At 52.4% G+C, this 23,700-nt stretch overlaps 2 protein-coding genes and 1 long non-coding RNA gene across 6 annotated transcripts in view; 1 reads left to right on the top strand and 2 right to left on the bottom strand.

Annotated features, from left to right (window-relative positions):
* Nucleotides 1-1,230: 1,230 nt before the first annotated feature.
* Nucleotides 1,231-19,759, bottom strand: INPP5K (inositol polyphosphate-5-phosphatase K). 4 transcript variants are annotated; one of them, XM_011289021.3, is made up of 12 exons: nucleotides 19,431-19,759; nucleotides 17,511-17,618; nucleotides 17,087-17,195; nucleotides 13,083-13,199; nucleotides 12,592-12,767; nucleotides 11,965-12,076; nucleotides 11,198-11,307; nucleotides 4,338-4,524; nucleotides 3,332-3,469; nucleotides 2,985-3,068; nucleotides 2,712-2,816; nucleotides 1,231-2,512 (listed from the first exon to the last, which is right to left on the bottom strand). In XM_011289021.3, exons 1-12 carry the CDS (start codon nucleotides 19,481-19,483, stop codon nucleotides 2,453-2,455), a joined length of 1,359 nt encoding a protein of 452 aa, XP_011287323.2. In that variant the 5' UTR covers nucleotides 19,484-19,759; the 3' UTR covers nucleotides 1,231-2,452. The 4 variants fall into 4 exon arrangements, with proteins under 4 accessions (XP_011287323.2, XP_019672927.3, XP_011287324.2 ...); XM_019817368.3 differs by lacking the exon at nucleotides 19,431-19,759 and adding an exon at nucleotides 17,751-17,912; XM_011289022.4 differs by lacking the exon at nucleotides 19,431-19,759 and adding an exon at nucleotides 17,751-17,912 and having other exon boundaries at nucleotides 17,087-17,188.
* Nucleotides 17,454-20,885, top strand: LOC123382022. The gene is made up of 2 exons (XR_006589776.1): nucleotides 17,454-17,658; nucleotides 18,125-20,885. It is a non-coding gene; the product is annotated as an uncharacterized LOC123382022 (long non-coding RNA).
* The window catches only part of PITPNA (phosphatidylinositol transfer protein alpha), a 40,476-nt gene continuing 37,554 nt past the window's right edge, over nucleotides 20,779-23,700 (bottom strand). The window contains exon 12 of the mRNA XM_011289023.4: nucleotides 20,779-23,388. The gene's annotated coding sequence lies outside the window, so the exon portion shown is untranslated. The remainder of the gene's footprint in view (nucleotides 23,389-23,700) is intronic.

Genomic DNA, 23,700 nt, shown 5'->3' with positions numbered 1-23,700 from the left:
CTTCCCCCCGGGGCACCCTTTCCTTCCCTCCCCACGGCTTCCCCCGCCCAGGAAAGGCCAGCAAAGCTTCCTTCCTTCCTCTGAGCAGCATGTCTATCTAGGGCAGGCTCATCCCCGGTGGCCACACAATGGCCCTTATCAGCTGTGGAGCCAGGCGCAGAGACCCAGCGAACACCAAGTCTCACATATTTCCTGTTTCCACCCAGCGGGTCAGGGCTGGGCCCAGAGCGACCATATCCTGACTGGGGCCAAGAGGAGGGAGAACACTCCCCCTTCCCTTTCCCGGCCTCTCAATCACTGGACTCACCCCCACCCCCAGGCCAGGAGGGGGCCCCCAACAGGAGGCAGGGGTAGGGATGTGTGAGGACTTAAAAGGAGGGAAGGGGAGAGGTGGGCACGTGGACAAGCATGCTCCACAAGCAGAAGGGGGGACCGCGGAGACCCAGCCCCAGGGCTCCGTTAATCAGAACGAAGAGGTAGGCATGCTGTCGCTTTGGTTGTTTTTGCAATTGTTCTCACAACAATCTTGTGAATGGATTCATTCTTTGTGTTTTACAGACAGCCGAGATTCCTGTGTGGGAAGAGGTGGAACTCGGATTCAAACCCGGGTCTTGACCTCATTCCTGGGTTTCTGGCCCTGCAGGACACCACAGCTGCCTGTGTAATTTTGGAAGGATCACGCCACTCCTTTGAGCTTTGGTTTCTCTGTTTGCCAAGTGACAGGTGCCGTGTGGCAGAGCCCATGATGGTTGTGCAGGCACGAAGGCAGGAGGCGGGCAAGTGCGGGTGTTTGGGGTTCCTCAGGTGTTGAGTGTGTTGGGGCAGGAACAGAGGTTACCATGGAGACGTTGGGGGCAGGAGGGTCTGGGAAAAGGTGGGGCAGAGAGAAAAGATGGTGACATCTTTGGATAGCTGGACATGGGACCAAGGCTCAAGACTAAGGTGAGGAGGGATGAACCAGAGTGCAGAGTAAGCACCTTTTCTGAGTTGTCGGTTGCCAGAAATTCATTCTGCTTCGCAGCAAAGTAAACTAAGTGCCTAATCACATAGGTGGCTCGCCCCAACTGCACCAGGGACCCAGAGGGCCACCATCCTGGAACCTCATCCCATTCCCATCCCGGCAATATCTGCCACTCTCGGACACAGAAAGTCTAGTCTGGATCTACAGGGCCCTCGTCCCAGAGTTTAGAAAGGGCCCGTTACTATGTGCCACGGAGTCACACACAAGCGTAAAAGTCATGTTTCTAATTATCCCCCAACACAACAGACACAGAGCACAGACAGCCATGGCCCGCTAGCAGCCAGGGGGACAGTTCTTCATGGTACACATGGCTCCCAGGGTGGAGTATGGATCATAGAGCGACTGCAGCGTCCCTCAGTCTCAAGTCATAGGATGGGCATGATGGTCACAGAGCAGGCTCCCTGAGGTGTCTTCTCCTGGGAGAAGGGCCGTTGAATCACCAGTGGCTGGAGGCAAGTGGTGGGAGGTGGGACTGAGTGCCCACACAGCACCTAGAGAATGCTCTCTGAACACCCTCAAGGTCAGATTCTCCAACATCTAGATTCTGGCTCTCTTCTCTGCCGGCCTCCGCTTCTGGGTGCTAGGGCACTCTAGAGAGAGGGCAGGTTTCTGGCCAGTGACCACAGCAAGGGTAGGGGCAGATGAGCACGAATGGGCGAGGAACACCCTGGAAAAGTCTGTGCCTTCACAAGAGGACAGGTTGGGGCATGGAGCCTGACCCACCAGCAGAAGTGAACCTGGGTTCAATCTTCTGCTCCGGCCCTGGGACATCCTGGGGTGGGGGTACTGGCAGCAGGACAGTCATCGTCTTGCCCACAACATTTACATGAGAGCCTGGGTGAAGGGGCCCCTCCATCCTACCCACTTAGTCCTTGCTGAAAGCAGGGACCCCAGGCCCTCTGCCTATCCCTCAGGGGGACAGGCAATGAGATGCCAAGACTCCTGGAACCCAGGGCTGCTTGTGCCAACCAGTCTACAGAGCCTGTGCAAATGTGAGCATCTCTTCCCCCCCCCCCCCCTCGCCCAGGCAGCCTGAGGCCCAGGATGGCGTGACAAGAATGCAGGCCTGTGCCAGATGGGGCATGTGCCTGGCAGGCCTGCTTGGGCGGAACTGGAAGTGTGTGTGGGGAAAATCAAGAAACGAGATGCAGGCTGGAGGGTCTTCCCACAGCCAGTGGACTGTCCCAGGTCTTCACTGCTGACAAACCAGCTGGTTGCACTCACATCTCAGCAACAAAAACCTGTATTCAAGTGGCCAATTCCAGAGATCTGGACTGGAGAGAGAGCATAGGAGTGTGGCGAGAGCTCCCCCTGGGAGGTGGAGGGTACCTGCTGCCTCTTCTGGGGGCTGGGCCCCCAGCGCTCCTGGCAGTGGTAGGCAGAGCTGGCTGCCAGCTCTGGCCTCCGCCCTGGATCCACTCTCATCCGGGCTCAGATATGTGGTTGGGCTTCACCCAGTAGGTCCTCTGCCAAGGAGGAGCCAGGCTGGATCTGCAGGGATAAAACAGGCGGTGAGTAGAAGTAGGGGGGGGGGGAGGGGAAGAGCAGGTTTTCCTTTGTGCCTTTCCATCACTCCCATTCTCAAAGGATGCGGCTCCGTGGTACAAGTGGGTTCCTAGCCCGTGCCCTCGGAGAACCGATGAGGAGCTCAAGTCCTCTGACAGTCCCCTTCCCCACCAGCATCCCGTACCTTGAAGGGTTTGCTTATCCCCACCACAGAATGTAGACTGTTGCTATAGTAACAGAGAAGAAACTGGTCCTCAGTCTCGGGGATATTGCTGACATTGAAGTATACCTGGAGGGGAGGATGAATAGGAATGGGGTCACCTCCCCAGGCTGGGCCCCACCCAGCGCTCAGCAACAAATTATCCCAGCCTCGGTTCCTTCCAAAGACAGAGCGGTGCTCAGGCAAGCCCTCATGCTGGAGACGTGGAATACCTAGCTTAGGAAAGGGGGCAGGTACCTGGCTCAGCCCATCGTTGAAGGAGACCTGGTTGTCCCTGACCCAGACATAGGACACGTAGTCATTAATGTGGCGCAGCCCCACCTGTGGGAGAGGGGATTGGGCAGTCAGTGGTCTGGGAGGACACAGGACCTATGGCAAGTCCTAAGGAGAGGACGGTTTTACTCCCCAGGCTGGCCATTGTGGCGTATGCACCCTCCCCTTCACTGCCAGCCCCTAGGCGGGCAAGGACCCCCATGGGGGATGAGCATGAGCTCTTCAGCCTGTGCCCAGCTCCCGTAAACCCTCAGGATGGATAAGCCAGAGGAGTATGGCTGATGGACGCCACGCCTTTCCCGCCACATCACCTTGTATAGTCCAATCCAGTCCCAGGGGCTGCTGAGAAAGTCTGGGGTCAAGGAGTAGCTGATCAACATGTCGTTTTCCATGGTCCACAGGCCCTCAGGTATCAGGGTGATCAATGGGGCAGACACCAATGGCTTCAGCTACACGCAGGAGTGGGAAAGGGGTTGAAATCCCATAGCATCATTCCTTTCTCTGAGACGAATGTCCTTGCTGGGCCCTTCCAACACATCAGGGTCAGTAGGGGAAAAGAGGGCACGCAATGGGGTGGGCATCGAACTCCGCTCGGCTGCCCCGAGAAAGTATCAGACCCTGGCTGGCCACCTGGAGGAAGGGGCCAAAGGCTTGTTGGGGGTGGCTGGCCCTGCCAGGGAAGATGGGGATGGGGGCCAGGTGGGTAACCACGCAGAGAGTCAAGTGTTGAGGGGTGATGGTGGGGGAGAATGGGGGAGTTGATGACAGGTTTAAGAAAGAAGGCAGAGAGCTGCTCTCAGGCCTCTAGGGTTTGTCAGGAACCCTCCCCAAGGCTCTGGGGAGAACAGCTATAGGCATGTGGAGGGACACAATGGTATACAGACAGACAAACCAGAATGAAAAAGTGAAGGCTGAGGGCAGCCAGCGGGTCACCAAGGGAAGTCAACATCGCCTTGGTCATTCGATGGCAAGATGCAAGGATGGAGGGAGCTCCCTTTGCAACCTGATCCAGGTAGGTTTAGGACAAAAAGAAGTCCTACTTCACATAGTAGGTAATAAGCATAATGGAACTCATTAGCCCCAAGGGACGGTACCAAGAGGAAGTGGAAACCTGTTCACAAAGGGTCTGGACACGTTTTTGACAGGGCCCTCCACAGCTTCTAAGAGCTGGGATACCTGACCTGGGAGGAGTGGCAGTGGTGTCCTCCTACAGGTCTCCCCTGGGACGTTTGCTGACATTAGAATCCAGGGCTGGAGGGTGTGGGAGGTGGCCCGGCACGGGTGCTCTGTTAAGTGCCAGGCAGCCCAGAAATTCACCTCCAAGTCAAAGGTGCTGGTGACAGGCTTATGGTCACTGATGCAGTACACCATGTGGCTGACGTAGCTCCTCAGGGTCAGGCAGAAGTGGGGGGCTGGCAGTCTCGGGGTGTGGGGGTGGGCCTGGGGCTGCCGCTTCAACCTCCACAGGATGCGGTCGGTCCATGCGGGCTTGCGTTTTTTCTCACTGCGGGGGGGGGGGGGGGGGTTGGAGAAAAAGGAGGAGGAGAGAAGGGTTGGCAGGAGAGCAAGAAGTTACCCCCCACAAACTTGCTGGAGCCCCTAATACCAGGGGCTATCAGTGGCCCTGAGAGCCCTGGGCCACAGCTGGAGCATGGCATGGCAGCAGACTGGAGGGGGCCCAAGGGAATCAAAAGTATGTTGGCTTTTGTCAGACTCCGCCAAGGACCTTCAGTCTGGTCTACGTTTGTATGAATCAAATTGTGATTCGGAACCGTTTCTTTTCAAAGCTTTTCTTCTTTCTTAAACAAAAGCAGCAGTAGCTCAAAAAAGCTGAGGTCTGGACTCGGGAGTCAGACGTGAGCTTGACTTTGGCTTCCCCCTCACTAAAGGCACGGCCTCAGGAAAGGAAAGGGAAGCATTTGGAGAAGCTGTCTATGCCTGCCACCGATACTGTTTGTTCCACTCTCCACTCCACAGGTGGAGAAATTGAGATTTAGAGGGGAAGCAACTTTCCCAAAGTCACCCAGCTACCGAGTGTGGAGCCAGGACTCAAGGGCAGGCAGCATGACCACAGAGCACACGCTCTTCATCACACCAACCCTTCCTGGCCTCAGCCTCCTCATCTGTAAAATGAAGGTAATAAGGGTTGCTGACGTGATTAAATGAGATAAAGCACAAAAAATATTTAGCACGGCGGTAGGTACAAAATAAACTCTCTGTAGTCACTGGCTATTATGACTCTTTGTTCTCAAGAGTCCTCCACTGAGGGACCTCTCACCTGTTTGCTTACAAGCTTCCTTGAAGGGCATGAGGGGCCGTACAGCCCCTGGAGACAAGAGTGCTCTCCTCCCCTAGGTAACTGTAGTTGCCCCAAGACAGGCAAATCTCTCACTCCTAACACAGCTATGCCCAGGCAGCTACTGGTGTTCTCGAAGACTGGCTGGCTAACCAGGCCCTGCCCTCCAAAGGGGGGCCCTGAGTCCTGGAACGGGGTGGGGTGGGGGTGGGGGAACAGTGGCTGTTCTGGGTTCCTCCCCCCTTTATTTATTTTTTTTTAATTTATTTATTTTGAGAGAGAGAGAGAGAGTGAGTGGGGGAGAGAGAGGGAGAGAGAGAGGGAGAGAGAGAGAGAGAGAGAGAGAGAGAGAGAGAGAGAGAGAATCCCAAGCAGGCTCCACAATGTCATCACAGAGCCCAATGGGGGGCTTGAACTCATGAACCGTGAGGTCATGACCTGAGCCGAAATCAAGAGTTGGACACTTAACCAACTGAGCCACCCAGGCGCCTCCTCCCCCTTTATTTTACGTATTAAAAAAATTTTTTTTAAACGTTTTATTTATTCTTGAGAGCGAGCGAGAGAGAGCATGAGTGGGGGAGGGACGAGTGAGAGGGACACAGAATCAGAAGCAGGCTCCAGGCTCTGAGCTGTCAGCACAGAGCCTGACGTGAGGCTTGAACTCATAAACCGTGAGATCATAACCTGAGCCGAAGTCAGACGCTTTACCAACAGAGCCACCCAGGCGCCTCCCCCTCCCCCTTTATTTTAAATGAAGCCAGAGTGGTCAAGCCTGGTCAGATGGTTGCTACCCCCCCCCCCATTTTAAAACCTTTAAGGAGTCTTCATGCCTCCAAAATAAAGCTCAAGTCCCCAAGTATGGCTTTCAAGGCGCTCAGGAGTCTCACACCCCTGTCCTACCTTGTCTCCCACCACTGTCCCAGACCCGCCTACCACAGTGACTCTTAAGCCTCAGGACCTTTACTCTTGTGGTTTTTGCTGCCCGGAACACACTTCTTCACAGGGAGAGGCCCAATTCCAAAGCTGTCTTTGTCATAAAGCCAGCTTTGAGCTCTCCTTTTTGCTTCCAAAGCATTTTACACCGGTGCTTCCCTAATTATGTTATACAGCGCGGCCGTTTTGTTTCCCAGTCAGCACGTCGCTTAGCGTGAGCTGGGAAGGCAGGACTGGCCCTTGAGTCCCCTGTGTATTCTCAGCATTAGTACAGAGCCTGGCACATAGTAGGTACTCAATGGCGTATGGAACCCAAACTAACTAAAACCCCAAATTCAATCTCTCCTCAAAAATGATCATCTAATCCTAACGTATACGGTTTCAGACGTTGATAACCAGTTTGAAATGCTATTTTTGTCTTCTGTTTCATCCCGTTTTTAATTAATTAAAAATAAATAAATAAATTAATTAATTAAGTTCATTTTTTTTTGAGTGGAGGGTGAGAGAGAGAGAGAGAGAGAGAGAGAGAGAGAGAGAATCTCAAGCAGGTTCTGCACAGTCAGCGCAGAGCCTCACGCTGGGCTTGATCTCACGAACCATGAGATCATGACCTGAGCTGAAATCAAGAGTCGGTCGCTCAACCAACTGAGCAACCCAGGCACCGCCCCCCCCGCCCCCTTTTACTGTTTTAAATGAACATTTCCGACATACTGTTGTCAATTCAACAGCAATAGTCTTCCAGCAACAGATGCAGAATGGTGTCCGGCTGGTAAACTCTGACTCTGGAATCAGACAACAGGAGTTGGGGGAAGGTCCTGCTCTGTTATTTAAGAGCTACATGGTTCTGGTTGGTGAACATGTGATTTGAAGAGCGTGGCGGGCTCAGAGGGCAGGGAAGCTCCTCGCCCTCTCCCCATACCTTGCCCTACGCATCTCTTTCATCTGCCTGTTCCTGAATTACATCTTTTTATAATTAACTGGTAATTTAGTTTAAAAAAGAGAGAGAGAGAGAAAGCTATGTGCCCTTGGGCAAGTGACTTCACTACTCCAAGCCTCAGTTTCTTCAACTCTAAGATGAGGTGATAACAGTACTTACTTCAAAGAGACATTGTGAGGACCAAATAAATTAATGTGCGTCAAGGGAGTGGTCAAAAAGTGCTAACTGGCTGAAGCACATCTGTTTGGGGCTCCTGGGGTTGTTTCAACTTTTCACTCTTCTGAGGACTGGTCAGAGCACATCAGAATGTGCTATTTCCATCCCAGAGACTATAAACAGAATCTCAGAACCTACTGAACCTACATTCAGTACCCAGCAATGCTTATACTTGGTGATGTGCCACATAAATACACCACTCTTCCTTTCAAAGTGTTCCCCCTCCTCAACTTCCCTATCATGGTGACTTCAAGATCTTCCCCAAGACCTGACCACAGCCTGTCTCCCTTTCTTCCTTTTCCATGGCCTGGCCCAGGCTTATCACTGGGCACCTGTATTGTTCAGTCTTTCAACAAAGATTTACTGAGCGCTTATTATATGCCAGGCAACTGGGGACCTGAAAAATGGGATTGACAAGGTCCTCAAAGAGCTTGTTTGACAAACAAAAGACAGGAAGCAAGTTAAATGTGCACAAATTAAATTCCCCCACTTCTCCATTTCTAAAAATAACAAGAGCAAAACATGGGGTCCTTCTGTGCATTAGACACTGTGACAGGTGTCTCACGGACTGTTCTAACCCTCTCAACACCGGAAGAATGTCACAGGGCGCATTTTCCTCCTTCTACAAGACCCTGAAGTTCAGAGGTCACCCTGTCCAGGCAGAAGTCGGACGTTTGCCCAGGTCTACGAAGTCCACACTCCTTCCACGGCACTCCCCTGTGGCCAATTCCCAGCAGCCAGAACTGTCTCAGAGCATGCCGTATAGAACTGGACCTCGCTTTTGCTTTTTGGCTGAATGGTGTGACTGAGTATAAGAAATTCTTCTGGATATTACCGTGTCCTAATTTTTGAAAAATTAAAACTGAGTAACTCTGCAAATTTCTCTTTAGGAGCTAGAAGATTGAGCCAATTTACTGACCCTAAAGTAGGGAAGTGTTCCATTTCTAGGTCAGAAATGGACTTTTCCCTTCCGCTCCCTATAGATGGCTTCTAAGTGTCTCACTGAACTCTGGACATGAGTTTTGACTAGATTGAGCATAATAACCTCTGCTCATCGCCCAGTGGAGAGGTTGACCAGGCTCGTGTTGACTGTAACAAAATCCTATCGCAATCCCTGACTTTAACAGGATTTCCCGCTCTGGGCCCTTTCACCCTCCCCTGTAATGGAGCTGACCTCGTTTCTCATTACATCTTGGCTCAGGGACGCTGCTGTGGCTGGGCAGAGCCGTGTGCGTACTATGCCCTGTATACAACTCACTCGCAGCCACTTTGTATGGCTGGTCAGCCTCTTCTCAAGGTGCCTCTCATCGGTGCTGCTGATTGACCGGAACGTCTGCCCTTCTTTCTGCCAAAGTCTGCTGCTTCCTTGACAGCAGCTCTGACTGACTCCTCCTGGCTTCAGCTGTCTGTCTCCTTACCATTCGCTCAACTTCCTTCGGCACTTACAGAGCTCTAGAACCTTTTACTGGCCAACTCTTGGACTTGAGAGTGTTTATTTGGATCTCTTGCTATGGGTGGGTCTCTCTACTAGGCTGGCTGCTCTTTAAATAACTTATCTTTCTTCCTTTTGTCCTCTCAGGCTCCCGATTCAAACACACGCCAGGCACTATGCTACATACCAGAAACGGTCATAAATCAGCTCTCTTCAGGCATTCAGAGTAGAGCAAGAAAAGCACACCGTGTCTTGAGAACAATACCGAAAGCATGATGTGTGCAGGGCTTTCAGGCGGCATGCCGGCAGGAGAGGACTCTCAGTGGGATGGGGGAGGGTCAAGGAAGGCCTTCTAACAGACGTGATGTCTGAACTGAGTTTTCAAGGATGAGTAACAGTCTGGTTACACAGACACACGGCAAGTGCTCAGTAATGGCGACCACACTGTGGGTTGTATCTGTCATGTGGAAGTACCTGCTTCCTTCTTAGCAAGGCTTTGCTATGCCAATCCCGCCCTTTCTGCGGCTGCTGGCAAGACCGGCTGTGATTGTGGAGGTACTGCGGGCTAGAGGGAAGCATCGTGGGACACCAGAGTCCAGAGTCAGGTCTCAGCCCCAACTCTGCCACCAGTGGCTGAGCTTCCTGGGGAAGTCCCCTGAAGTCCTTTAACACCTCAGGGCCTCTCTAGCCAATCTCAGTCCCTGCTGACCACAGCCTAGACTCAGCTGTAATAATTCCTAGTCTCCTGGTGGTTTCCCTACCATACCTCGGGGTGGGGACAGAGGGACACCTGGCCACACGGCCTGCCAGCAGCTCTCTTCCCGCTGCCAAGTGAGGATTTAAAGTCAACTGGCAGAGGGTCCCAGGCCCCAAGGCTTGGGCCTGTCCCACCGAGGCCTCCCAATTTCCATGATAGCTCTCATTTCCAATGCATGGCTGCGGAGACTGGCGTCCTCCGTGCCGCTGTGGCCCCGGGCCAGCTGGCCAGCCAGAACCTGCCCTCTTACCTCTTTTCCAGCCTGTTCTGTTGCCCAGGCTGGACTCTGCTTCCAGTGTTCATGGCCTCTTCTTGTGTACGTTGCCCAGGCCATGACCCCACCCTGTCTTGCTCCACACTCCTGAAATGGCTCACCCTCTCCCCGTGCCGTGGAGGGGCCACTGTGGCTCTGCCATACCCCTTCCGGCACAGGGCCGTCGGTTCTACCTGTCTCCCTGGCCTGGCTGGGGAGATACCTGTTCACTCCCTAAATTCCAGAGGCGCTGCCCTGGAGGCACTTCCCGCCGCCCTCATAAGGCAGCCCCGCTGCGAGGAATAAATGAAGCCACTGCTCCAGGGGAAACGAAACCCCCAGAACACGTGAGGAGTTCTTCTTTTTCTTTTCTTTTTTTAACATTTTACCTTTAAGTAATCTCCCTGCTCAACGTGGGGCTCGAACTCACAACCCTGGGATCAAGTGTCGTACGCTCCACAGACGGAGCCAGCCAGGTGCCCCTATTCTTTTTCTTCAAAGAGACGAGAATCCTTGCCAAACTGGGCCAGGGACTCCATGCTGGAGCTGCTTTCGACCCTCGGCCTGAGCTTAAAGTTTTGGCGGTCACCTGGCCCTTTCTTGGCTTCCTAGAAACGTTTCTGGTAAAACTACCACCTGAAGGCACGAATCTAACAACGGCAGTCGTCACCGTGCTTACCAGGTGCCAGGCACCGGGCTAAGCACATGCAAGGTCTCATTCAATCCTCAACCCCATGGGGGGGGGTACTGTTAGCACCCCCATTTTATAGATGACAAGACTGAGGCTTAAACACCTGTCCAAGGTCATGCAGCCGGCGAGGGGCAGAGCTGCACCTCTGACTGCCAGCTGCACCGTCTCTATACTGTTTCCCATAAACTCCTCCCCGCCCCGACAACTACTATTTCATCTTTCTAAATAGTACCTGATTCACCCACCCACAGCTGGGGCAGGGACACTTCATACCAGTAACTGGCTGAGCCGACATTTCTGTCCCCCTGTCTGGGAGGGACCAGAAGGTCTGGGGAAGTGTGGACAAGGGTGCCCAGAATGCTGAAATACGGTCCCTCCCAAGGGAGGAATGAGCTGCTTTCCCCCTTCCTCCTGCCCTACCTGCCCTGCCCCCACCCCCACCCTGCAGCCTCGTCAGCACCTCCATGCTCTCCGAGGACAATCTGGGGCAGTGGCTGGCCGGATCTGTTCCCGCTTTCTAACACTTCTCCTGTGAGGCAGCTCCCTCTGCCACTAGGGCCCGTACAACCCGACTTCCCGGGCCTCCTGGCCCCGCACTTCCTCCTCACAGGCTAATTCCAAATCTGCGGCAGGCTGACCCTCTCCTGGTGGAGCCCCCTCACCTGGTATCGTAGTTGTTGGAGTTCTTATCAAACTTGTAGGTGGGCGGGAAGAGCAGAGGGCCCTCCTGGAACTCCCGGAGCAGCGGGTCGTGTTTCTTGGCAATGCTGAGCTAGAGAGAAAGAACAGTCCCATCTCCTAGGAGTCCTGACCCAGGGGCCCAGCACACACTCCATTCAAGGGATGAGCACGTGCCGGCACGCTAGGCAAGAGTCCAGCAACACCTCTTCCCTTCCTCACCGCCGCCCCGGTGGCAGCCTCAGCACCCCATCCCCACTCCACCCCCAGGAAAGCAGCTGGATCCCTTTGTAAACATCACGCGAGATCCCTAGTCCCGCGAGAGGCAGATGCCTGCCATTTCCCAGTCCTTGGACTCTAGCGAGTAGGCTTTGAATTGCATCTGTTTGGGAGCCACTAGCAGACATGTATCACAGTGTATCTGGGTAGCCAGGGTGCCCCCAAAGGGGTAGTATCTCATCCTCCAGAAGGCAAGCAAGCCTGGGGATGGGAAAGACAACAGGGTATAGGAGAGTCAGTGTCTGGTGCGGGGCCACGGCAGGCGGAAGCCCTTCTCGTTCCCCAACTTATTTCACACCCGGCAGCTCCTCCAGGCGAAGACCAGGCCTCTGGGTGCAAAGGGAACAGGGACTTCAGAGGCTTGGGAATGGAGGACAGGTGCTCAGGAACCTGAGCAGTACTCCCCACATTTGATGTTAGGCCTCCACAATGGGCTCAGATCACCCCTCTGGACCCTTCCTTCATTTGATACCTGATCCTTCTCCCACAGGTCACTATAGCACCGATTTTTTATGGATTCCCGAACAAAATGCAGCCCAAAGTCCTCGATCCGAAAGTTCATGTCTCCAAACCAGAGAATGAGGCTGCAGAGGGAAAAGAAGGCAGCTGAGGGCTATGATGAGGTAAGAGAAGACAGGAGCAATGGACCCCGGGGCCGCTCACTCCTCTGGCACAGAGCTCGAGGGGCAGGTGAGGTGCCAGATGCTGGGAGAGGAGCCAGTAATGGTAACGACGTGGCATGGGTCCTGCTGGGCTGTTCTGACGGCCACTTCCTTGCCCTCCAAAGAGGCCAGCCCCTGGGGGCAAGCAGCAAATACAGAGCAGGCTCTAGGCCTCCCACTCCCCCCTCAACTGGCCACCAGGCAAGGCTGAGAACCTTGCTCCCTGTGGGTGACCTCAAGGAACCACGGCCTTCTCAATCTGGGGTGTTCAGAAGTGTCTAGAGCTCCTAGGCGGGCCAGGGAGGCAAAGCTGGATGGGAGAGTAGATGGAGCGTTAGGGAAGAGGCTGGGAAAGGGGGGGAGGGGAGCAAAGTTGCCTGAGGAGGATGCTAGCCTGGGCTGACCGCAGGGGCAGCAGTCCGCAAGCACATGCTCACTCATGGTCCAGGATGTTGGGGATGTTCTGCTCCTCAAAATTTTGCATCTCCAGGATCCGGTCAAAGTGCTGCAGCCGCTGGTCATTGTTGGCCATGTGGGGGGGGAGGTGGCAGTTGATGATGCTGACATAGTAGCCATAAAGCTTCAGGCAGATGTTGATGCCCCCTTTGTTCCCCTGGTGGAACAGGTGGGCAGAAGGGTGGGAAGTCGCTCTGGGTGAGAATCACCTCCCCTTTCCCATTGCAGGGCCAGACACTCAGCTCCCTGGAGCGACGTCTCCATCTAAGAGCCCAGCTCACCCAGTCTGAGGTCTCAGGGGTGCTAAGCTCCCAGGGGCAGGAGAGCAGATATGTGGGGCACTGGCCTGGAAGAATGCTAAGATTCATTTCACCCCCTCTTTTATTTGCTCACCTCTAAACAACCCAGCCCTCCCCGGCCCAGTGGCAGGAGGCCTCCCAGCTCACAACTCAGACCACAGCTCAGTCCTTACCCAGTACCCGAAGAGGCCAGTGGGGGTGGATTTAGTAGAGAGGATCTGGACAAAGGGCAAATGCTGATGCTTGGCAAAGAAGAGTAAGAGGAGCCCCTGCATGCGGACACTGGAGACCTACAGCACAGGGGGGACAATGGTCATTCATTTCCCTGCACTGGCTGAGCATGACCCTGCCCAGCCCTGAGGTCAATGGTATCTCAGCTCGAGTCTTACTCCCCTTAGCTGCCAAATGATGCATTCTGGGAGCTGAGCAAGTTCCAGTTTCTGTTCTTGGGCTTGGGTGGAAGGCAGGGAAGACAAGGCTGCCAGGGTACCCTGCCATCAGGAGGGCACTGACTCTTCAGTCCCAGTCCCATGGAACCCAGGGGCTCCTCTCACCCATGCTCTGTGGGTCCTTTGGGCACTCTGGGCTGCTACCCCTGTGGGCCAGGGCCTCAGAGAGGAATGGCACAACACAGGATAGTGGCTAAGGGCAGTGGCTTTGAAGTTAGCCAGATCTGGGTTCAAAGCCCAAGAGTATTTGATACTGGGCCAAGTCTCAGTCTATTTTATCATTGATAAAGCAGGAATCGATCTCATCTATCTCACAGACGCTGGAAGGATTAACTGGTAGCTGCTATTTTCTGGTTTAAGGATTTATTTTTTATTTTTAACATTTATTATTGAGAGACAGAGCATGAGCAGGGGAAGGGCAGAGAGAGAGGGAGACACAGAATCTGAAGTAGGCTCCAGGCTCTGAGCTGTCAGCACAGAACCCGACGCGGGGCTTGAACTCACAAACTGTGAGATCATGATCTGAGCCGAAGTCGGACGCTCAACCGACGGAGCCACCCAGGCGTCCCATGGATTTTTTTTTTTTTTTTAAGTAATCTACACCCAAAACGGGGCTTGAACTCATGACCCTGAGATCTAGAGTCACAGGTTCTTCTGACTGAACCAGCCATGCGCCCTTGATTTAAAGATTTTAAAAGTAAATTGGGTGGCAGGGTGGCTTGGTCAGTTAAGCCTCTGTCCTCGGCTCACGTTATGATCTTATGGTTTGTAAGTTCGAGCCTCGCACTGGGATTGCTGCTGTCAGCACAGAGCCTCTTTTGGATCCTCTGTCCCCCTCTCTCTGCCCCTCCCCCGTGAGCATGCACATGCACATTCAAAAATAAACATTTAAAAATAAATACATACATACATACATTAATACATAAATAAATAAAAGTAAATTTAGGGGGAGGGGACCGCTTCAGTCACTTAATCATATGACTCTTAATTTTGGCTCAGGTCATGATCTCACCAGTTGTGAGATCAAGCCCTGAGTCAGTCTCTACGCTGACAGCACGGAGCTTGCTTGATTCTTTCTCTCTGCCCCTTTGTCTCTCTCCCTCCCTCTTATAACCATTTTACGAAATTAAAAAATACATATAAGTAAATTCAGGGAGGGGTGCCTGGATGACTCAGTCGGTAGAGCATGTGACCTTGATATCTCAGGATTGTGAGTTCAAGCCTCACGTTGGGCGTGGAGCCTACTTAAAAAAAAAAAAGAAAGTAAATTCAGGTAAAGAACATGAGAGAGCCTTCTAGGGTGCTAAACGTATTCTGTATCTTGACTTGTTGACTTGACAGGTGATAATATTGGTGCATGTACACATAAAAATCCATAAAAAATACACTTAATTTTGCAAACATTATAGGTCAGTGGAAAATTAAGAAAATGCTCCACAAAATAATTATACCCTGTGGTTCGTTGCATTTCCATAAAAACAATGAGAGCAAGCACAGTGGACATGTGTTTACGGGCTGGGGAGAACGGCCACCATCTACACAAACCCTTCATACCGCATTTAACCTCTGCACCAATGTCCCTGTTCTGCAGATGGAAGGCTGAGGCTCAAGGAGACTAAGGAACCAGTAGGACTACTTGGATAACAGTATTAGAGGTCTGGGATCACCAAAATCCTTGCTCTCTTTGAGGTGGGGTGGGAAAGGGCCCTAGCCAGTGACCCTCTCACTCAGCTTCAGGCTGTCTACACCTACCACCCGAGTAGCTGTTTCCGGAGCATGAGGTGCAGAGGCCAAGGAGGAAATCCCCGGGTGGGGAGTGTGTACTGGGGCCTTCCAGGAATTATGAAACTTGATGCCGCAGGCCAGGAGCTTTGGCACAGTGGAGGAGTCAAAGCAGGGAGAACCCCAAACCCAGGAACGAGTGAGGGAGGTGTGGAAACCTAGGGCTGGGTAGAGGTTGCTACAGATGTGTCCTCAGCCCCACCCTCCAGCCCCCGTCTTGGTCTCTCCCATTCACAAGCACAGGATAATGGACGGGACTAAGGAACCGATAAAGATCCAGGAAGGGCTGTCAAGCTTAATCCTAATCCACGGAGCAGGTCTGGGCCACTGGGACCCAGCACAAAGGCACCAGTCCACTCTGTGAAGCAGCAGGGACGGGTGGGGAAGGGGGGGGGGTGGCAGAGGCAGGAAAGCCTCAGACTGGGAGAAAGGGTGGGGCCACGGGGGGGAAGGCGGGAGAGGGGAAGTTGGGTTGGAGGAAGTGAAGTAGGAGGAGCTAAGGAAGGGCCTAAAGGGAGGCAGATAGGGGCTCTGGAGCAGGCAGAGGGCCTCAGGCCCAGGCTTCTCAACCTATAATTGGCAAACTCCTGCCAAAGGAAGAGGCTGCAAGCAGGGCTCACCCCTTCCCCTCAATTCTTGGCTAGGGGAAGGAGGGACGTCTATCTGCTTTGGGTGCCAGCCCCTCAGGCAGTCCTCCCAAACGCGGGAGGCTGCATGGGTGGAATGGGTTGTGTCCCTGCCACAAGCTGAGCTAATTTCCTTGGCTCCATTCCATTCTACCAATCCCTTGCCAGTTAGCTGGGGCGCAAGGAGGCCTCCAATCTTGGGAAGAGAGTGGGTGGTGAGAGTAGTGGTTCTGCCCTCGCAGAGGCTCTAGCTCCTCGTCTGTAGAAAGAGGCCTGAGTTTCATCTGGAGAAGACCAAGGGCTTGGGGGTTGGCCTTTTCTAGCCTCAGCCAGCAGGACAAAACTTGTATTCCCTCCTCCTGGCTCTGCCCTCAAGAGGACTCACATCTGTTGCCTTGGCATCTTTAGGCAAACTGGGGTAAGAGAATCAATTCTGAAGAAATCCAGTCGCCCAGGGAGAGGAATAGAGGAATTCTGGTATTTCCCAGAAGCACTGCATGAGGCGCTCTGAATGGGAGGATGCTTCATCCCTCAGCTGCGCAGGACATAAAGGTGAAGATGCAGCAATCTCGAGCCTTCCTGTGGAGTCTCCTATGGTCTAGTTTCCCCAAAGAATACTGGCCTTTCAGACTGAGAACTATTTTCCTCCCCATCTCTCTCCCCTCTCCTAACCTCTGGGCCCCTAGAAGTTGAGGCACATGTCCTCTATGATCAGAGGACACCCTCGGATACCAGCAGGCTAGCCTTGGGATACCTGTAAGCCTCAGAGCTCACCAATATAGCACTAAAGTATAGTAATCAAAAACATGGGTCATGAAGTTTGAAAGATATGGATTTAAATCCTAGATGGCCTGTGTGACCTCTGAGTCTTGGTTTTATCTGTAAAATAGCCATATTTCAAGAGTTATGGTTTCTAAGTAATGTATATGGAAAGCTTATTTACAATGCTTACTACCAAGTAAGCACTCGATACATGTTAGCAGTTATTATTATATTCAGGGACTTCAGGCTGGGCATGTGAGTAGAGATGGAGACTGGGGATTTCCTCCTTGGCCTCCCCCCTCCACCCCCCCCCCCACCGGATTCTCCCAATCTGAAAAATATCAAGGTGTTAAACTAACCCCCGGGGTCCCAGCTCAGGTCCAGCTACATTGGAAAGACACAAGGCAGACGGGAGCACCAGGAAGCCAGGTGCAACTGAAGTTCAGGCCTTTAAATAAATGGAAACAGCATGAAAGCCTGAGTGGGAGACCAAAGGACTGGGGGTTAGTGAGGAGAGGGGAGATACATTTCCCAACTGCCCATGAACTTGTAAGTTACCTTGACGAAGGTCAGAGGGGAAAGCACATCCATGAAGAAACTGCTCCATGGGTCTTCAAAGGCAGTGTCAGAAAGGAGGCTCATGATCCCACAGTTCATTTCCTGCAAACTGCCCATCCCAGGTCAGAGGATCTCCCCCTGGCCTAGAGGGTACTGCCTCTGCCACGGACATTTAATACTGCCCTCAGCACTTTCAAACCTTGGGTACTCATGCCCGTGATCTCTCCCTCCCCTGGCTGTTGATCGCCAACCCTTCGCCATCACTAACTCAGGACAAGAGACACTGACTGGCTGAAAGCTCCTAGCCTTCAGACTCCAGAGCAAGGGAGGACAGGTCAAAGTTCCCCGTGGGGACGATTTGGGACTGGCTGGGCTTACCTATCTCAGATATGGGGAAGGGTGAGGGGGCATTGCAGACACCTACCCAATGACATACATGTCCACACTCAGGTTCTCTTTGTTGAGCTGAAGAAGATCACTGAGGTCTAGAGGAGGTGCTGCAGAGGCCACGTTCCACGTCACAACATGGATGCTGTGGAAGGGATGCAAAGGGAAGTCGTGGAGGAAGGAGGGTAAGACCTTATCCCTGTAACAAACGGGCCGAGGCCCGCCAACGGCCGCACCACGATCCCCTGCAATTGTAGTGGGAAATGTGTTTCTGCACCTGGGTGTGGGAAGAGGTGCACTGAACTGCAGGCTCTTCATCCTGACTTCCGTCCTGAAGCAGGACATTTCCATCCTGCTTTGGCTCCTCCATGCAGGCTCACAGCTGCCCACACCTGGCAGCATGGGTGCTGCTGACATCAGCAAAGCTACTCAAAGTTTTCTGGGGCAGGCAAGGGAAGGGGTGGGGATGGGGTGGGTCATCAGGAACTTAATAATTCCACCAGCCATTCACACCTCAGGGCTCCTAAGACCACCAGAAAGATTCTGGAGGTTCAGTTTTTACCTTGTAAGAGGCCTCGGCACTACAAGACAGGAGAATTTCAAAAATAACAGAGATAACAATACCACATTCCCTTCCTTCCTTCTTCCTAGGAGGTCCCTGGAGCATAACCAAATTCTGCCAAACATTTCAGGGAGCCCAAAGAGAAGATCCTAAATAACAAGGTTCTCAACATCTCTCTCAAGAGTCTACCCTCTCTTGGGAAAAGTCATCAGTTGGATAACATCCTCAACCTTGGCTTCATGCTAGGGAAGCAACAGAACTTAGATCAGCAGCTCTCAATAACAATGGATCACATCAGAGGCTCCGGGGAAAAGACACTTGCAGATCTCTTTAATTGAATAGTTACAGCAATACTCCCAGAGAGCCCGATTCTGCTCAGTACAGAGCAGGCAGGAGCTACAAACCCTGCAGAGACCAAAGACAGCCACCAATCCCTAGGTGAGTCCTAGGGACACTATGAGGAGAGGATCTGCAGCAGCTGCAAACAGAGAATGAGAGCAGCTACAAGGGGGTTGAAAGAGGTGGGAGAGAAGGGCAGGACGTCTAAAACATCTCTTCTTCACCAGATCCTGTTCTCAGAGGTCCGTGTTCTAAAAAGCACAATTTGAAATTCTTGGCCTTTTTAAAACAACTTCCTGCCCCTCCCTATGAACATCAACAAAACAATACACAAACCACCTTTCTAGGCATTCGGCCAGAGATTCTGGGCTACGTTAGTTTAAGATCTCCCCCTGCTGTCCAACAAAGGATTAAGAAAAGCAACCCTTTTAGTGCAAGGCTCTTTGTTTTCCCACGGACCAGCTCTAAATGGATGGAGAACAAAAGTCGGGATTTCTTGCCCTCACTCTCAGATCCGACGATTAGCAGCAAATCCCTGCATTGTGACTTGCACTAAGTTGGTGATTAGCGCTGTTCTTTGCTAAAGAGCAAGCATGGGACCAGGCTATATCCCTTCGCTAAAGGATCTTACCTAAATCTGATTTCGGATTTCAGGAGATCACAACGGGATCAGGCAGACCCCGTGATGTACGTGCTGATCAAAAGAACAAGATTTCTACTCTAGAGCTGACAGAAGAATGCCTTGTTATGTCTTTAACTTCAGACAGCCCGACACCGCTGCCTCCGCCAGTAGCAAACTGAGACACCTGCTTGGGGCACCCAAATAGGAACGAGCTCGGCGGCTTGAATTTGGAGGGGGCGCGGGGCTTGGGCCCAAAACAGCCCACTCGACATCGGCTTGGGAGAACTGGGGAGGGCCTCTGAACTAGAATCAGCCCTGTAGGCCTGGTCCTTTCTCTCCCAGTCTAGTTCTACCCCAGATCCGCAGCCCGGAATGGGTAGGAGGCAGTGATCCTGCCCGGAGCAGGCCGGCCTGCCCGCAGCCGCCTTCCTCACCTAAGCGTCTTGCCTCTCGGTTCGGTTAATTTCCGTGGGTTCACAGCCGCCATCGTCCCAAGCAGCGGCCCGGCCGTCTCGTGTGTCCCCGCCACAGCCGCTCCTGGCCCGATCCGCCTCCCTCCTGCAGGAGCTCCCGGCCAGCTTACTCTCACCAATTGTTTTCCTTCCGGATTCTGTCTCTCCGCCTCAGCTTCCGTAAGAGGCGGGGCTTGAGGGCACGAAGGGCTCTGAGTGGCTCGGCCCGGGGGAAGAGGCGGGCCTCTCCAACGAGCGCGAAACGGCGAAAGGCTGCGAGGAGAGAGGCTTAGGGGGGATCCGGGCCAAAAGACAGGCACGTCTCTGTGTCGTCAGAACCCGACGCAACGATGCCCCGCCCGGCGCGCCGGGCATCTGTCACCGCCCCCCCCCCCGCGGCTCCCAGGGTGCCCCGCGCGAGGCCGGCCGGGAGGGGCTGTCTTCCTGGCGGAAGCTGCTGCGAGGCCCGCACCAGCATCCTCGAGCCGGTGCGTTTCCCTATCGTTGGAAATGGGGTCTCTGACCTCTGCGCTGTGCCCCTCCACCTCCCCAACGCCCAGAGACCCAAAAGGCGAAGGTTGAGGGTGGGGTGGCAACCCAGCCACTGTCCTGCCTGTAAACCATTCTCTCTGCCCCTCATCTACAGGTAATCGCTCTCATGTTGGTCATTGAGCTCCTCCGTCGTTCCTCTCCACTCCCACTTTAAAGTGCTTCTCGCTTTTCAAACTCATTAGGTTATGTATTACACGTTAGACGCTGGAGGTTCCTGGACTCTTAAAAAAAAAAATTAGCCACCAAAGAATGAAAAACCACTCCCTATATTTGATGAATATCAGATGATTGTTTTGCCAAAGATTAACACAGATTTTCTTCAGATAACTGGTCCTTAATCTTTTTTGGCAGTGGGGAGGACGGTGCATGGGATTCCTTTGAGGATCCGATGAGAACCATGACTCCCCAGAAGAACGCACAATTTCACAAACAAGTGTTATGAGGTTCACAGACCTGGGCCTTTTTTTTTTTTTTTTTTTAAATAAATGTTTTGATGGGTAGGATGGTAAAAAAGAGGGAGATGTGAAGAGGAGGAGAGACCAAAGCAAAAGGGAAATACTGCCAATATAAAGTGGCAGAATTCCTTTCAAATACGTGATGTCTGCGTAAGTACAATGACGAGGGGATGTTTTAATTTACAGAAATTGGCCTAAAAATTTTGGAGACATCTTGTATTTTTTTCTAATCCTGGTAAAATGGAGGACATCAGCAGAAGTTGGAGCATATCTAAGTTGTAAAATGGACATAAGGACATCACCAATAAGCTGGACTCCAGAAATCTCTGTCTAGGATTTTATTAGACTGCTTTTCTCCCCCCAGTATACCTGTTTCGGAAGATTGAGACAAAAAGGCACAAACTCACATTAAATAAACAAGGTAATCTAATCAGTTCTACAAAGTGTATTTTGTAAAAGAAGTAGCACTAGGAACCAACCGAAATAAGTCAGGGAGTCCCAGCAGGGACTATAAGAGGACTTGGGAAGATATACACATGCCCACAATACTGACCCCGTCCCTGACCTCTCTCGACGAGAAGGCCAGAGCCCGGCATCCCCCCTTAACAGAGGCACTGCTGCTTCAAACTGGGACTATGACCCTGGAAATCTAATGGAAGCAGCTAGTCTGCAGGGGCACGGCACACCCTCAGGTACTATCCCCGGAGCTGAGCCTTGCATCAGAAGCCCCTCTCGGTGCTAGTCAGTTTGGGGGGTGGGTGAGAGGGTAGGGGGGATACTTAAAAGCCAACACTGTTGCCCAGCAGCAACACTATCCGTGGGGATAGAATAGACCAGGGACACCCCTCCTTATGTTTCTGTGGGTTGGAGCCCCAGATCCAGCTGACCTCAGGAAATTCTAGCTCAGCTCATGTGGATGCTTTCAAACTGGGGCAACAGGTGGATGTGGGAGGAGCCAGAGAAAAGCCAGATAAAGAGCAAGCCCCCAACTCCACGGAGTTGGAGTGGTATGTGTGGATCTTAAGAGAAGAGCTGAAACAAGGAGACTAACATCTGCTGACCCTCAAACTACCTGTCTGCTGAGAACATCGTGGTTCGTTTCTCCCAGGATGACCCACATCTGGACTTAGATGATGAATGAAGAAGGGAAAACGTTAAGCACAAATATAATTATAGCTAATACAGAGCTTGTAGGAAAACATTAACATTTTTCTCCAGTAGTAATGCTTCACTTTCCCAGTCAAAGAGAAGCTACCAGCAGTCGGGATCCTAATAACCAACTGAACTGCCCCAGATCCATTACTGTAGACCCCACAAGGTGAGGAGACTGAAAGGAAGGTGTAACAGGACATTTCCTGGTCCCAAAGAGGCCTCAATGAAGGTGGGAGACAACCACACTGAGGGGTCTGAGTCCATCCACTGTTGCCCCAACAGGGCCACAGGGAAGCATCCGTCAGGATGTCACAGGTGCAATCCTGTGAAACATTCCCTTATTGCACTTAGAAATGAGTAAGGCAAAACAAACTGACAAGAACATAAGGATAAATGATCCCATCCTACTTCTTGCTCCCCCAACACAGATTTGGTCTCTTAATCAGCCACCCCACCCAGGCTGGCATGGGCTTGGATCACAACACGCTTGGCTAACAACATACCTCACAGGCTTGGGAGATGTCGGATGACACCACAGCTATCTCGGATTCCCCCACCGGGAAGGCATGCTTGGGTTTTGCCAAGTCGTACAAAACCATGAAGCACTCAGCAGCTTCTACCTCCCTTGGAGTCGACTTTTTCACTGGCCTACTATGGCAGAGTTCTATACCACGATCACTACTTGCTTTTGATTGTCCAGGACAGAACTCAGCATGGGGGCGGGATGAGCTGAGTCCTTGATCCCCAAATTCCTTTCCGGTAGCTGGAGACAAGAGGGAACATGTTCTGCTGGGGAAAAGCTTTTTGCATGCTTGTTTTGTGCAGCAAGAAAAGATCAGGACCCTTCTGTCCTGACCAGCCTCAAAGACAGGGCAGGAATGTGAGAAAGCACAGAGAAAAGAGGATTATTGCTGAGTGGCAGCACCAGCCCGAAAGGGAAGAGGAGCATGGACATACAGGGCTCCTCAGGGGGGTGGGCACACTAATTAGTACATACAGGGCAGACTCAGTTCTAAGGGCCACACTGGACAGGTCCCTCCAGGTGGAGAGTTGACCCGGGCGTATCATGGGCTCTGTGAGGTTCAGACAGAGTGGGCAACAGGAGGGCCGAGAAGCCATAGGTGTTTCTAAGACTAGTGACCAGAGATGCGATGCCTGGGGCAGAGGTTATCTGAATTTGTTGAATTTTTAAAACAGACTGCCTGGGCCCTGGGTACTTCCTGGGTGCTTACAGCACATGAACAATGGGTTACTGAGAGCAGAGATCACAGTTAGGAAGCCACACTGCCGTTCTGTGGAAATGGAGGAAAAAACTGTATTTCCAACTCATCTCCTCTCCCCAGGTGAGCACTCAAATTTGCAAAGATCTGCCCAGGAGGCGAAATACCTCAGTTTATCCCAAGGTTGAAAACAAACAAACTTAAATCATTTAAATCACCACATCACAAAAGGCAGCTATTTTGAAAGACTAAAAATGTCACTTGGAAATAAAGGGAGGGGCACACAGAAATGGGCTGAGAACACAATGGCTGGAGAGGGAGGAGCTGTAAACACAGCAACCTACAGGCCATGTATCTCAGAGGAGCAGGCTCCCGTACACGCGGGCTTCATAATACCAGACGGTCTATTTGTTCACAATATTGAAGGGCATCTAGAATTAGCTACAGTAAGGGATCGAAAGTTGCCTGAAGAATGGGCACAGAAAGGCTGCGTCCGAAGATGGCCTGTCACTCGGGAGGGTGGAGCTGCTGGGCCTTCCTGTTGACCACTGTCTTGCAAAACTAGAAAAGAAATACAATTATTAAGGAAGCAACAGAGGAAAATAGAAGCACACTGTAAATCGTCATTGATGGGGGAATTTCAAAAGGAGGAAAGATGCCAGTTGGGGGCTGGGGTCAGGGGAGAAAACTAAGGCCCAAGCAGCTGGCATTGCACCAATCCACTTGATCTTCCTGTTTTCTCTCTCAGAAGTTCTCAAGCACATGAGGCAGGGAGAGCAAGCTGAGGTCCACGCTACCGCTAAGACCCCAGGCCTCCTCAGCAACTTAGTGGTAGAGGACAACCAGATTTTATTTGATAAAATAATTTTCTCT

This window comes from Felis catus, chromosome E1 (assembly GCF_018350175.1).
Source record: "Felis catus isolate Fca126 chromosome E1, F.catus_Fca126_mat1.0, whole genome shotgun sequence".
Lineage (NCBI taxonomy): Eukaryota > Metazoa > Chordata > Mammalia > Carnivora > Felidae > Felis > Felis catus.
The sequence above is the reverse complement of the archived record's forward strand: the minus strand, read 5'-3'. Positions and strand labels throughout refer to the sequence as shown.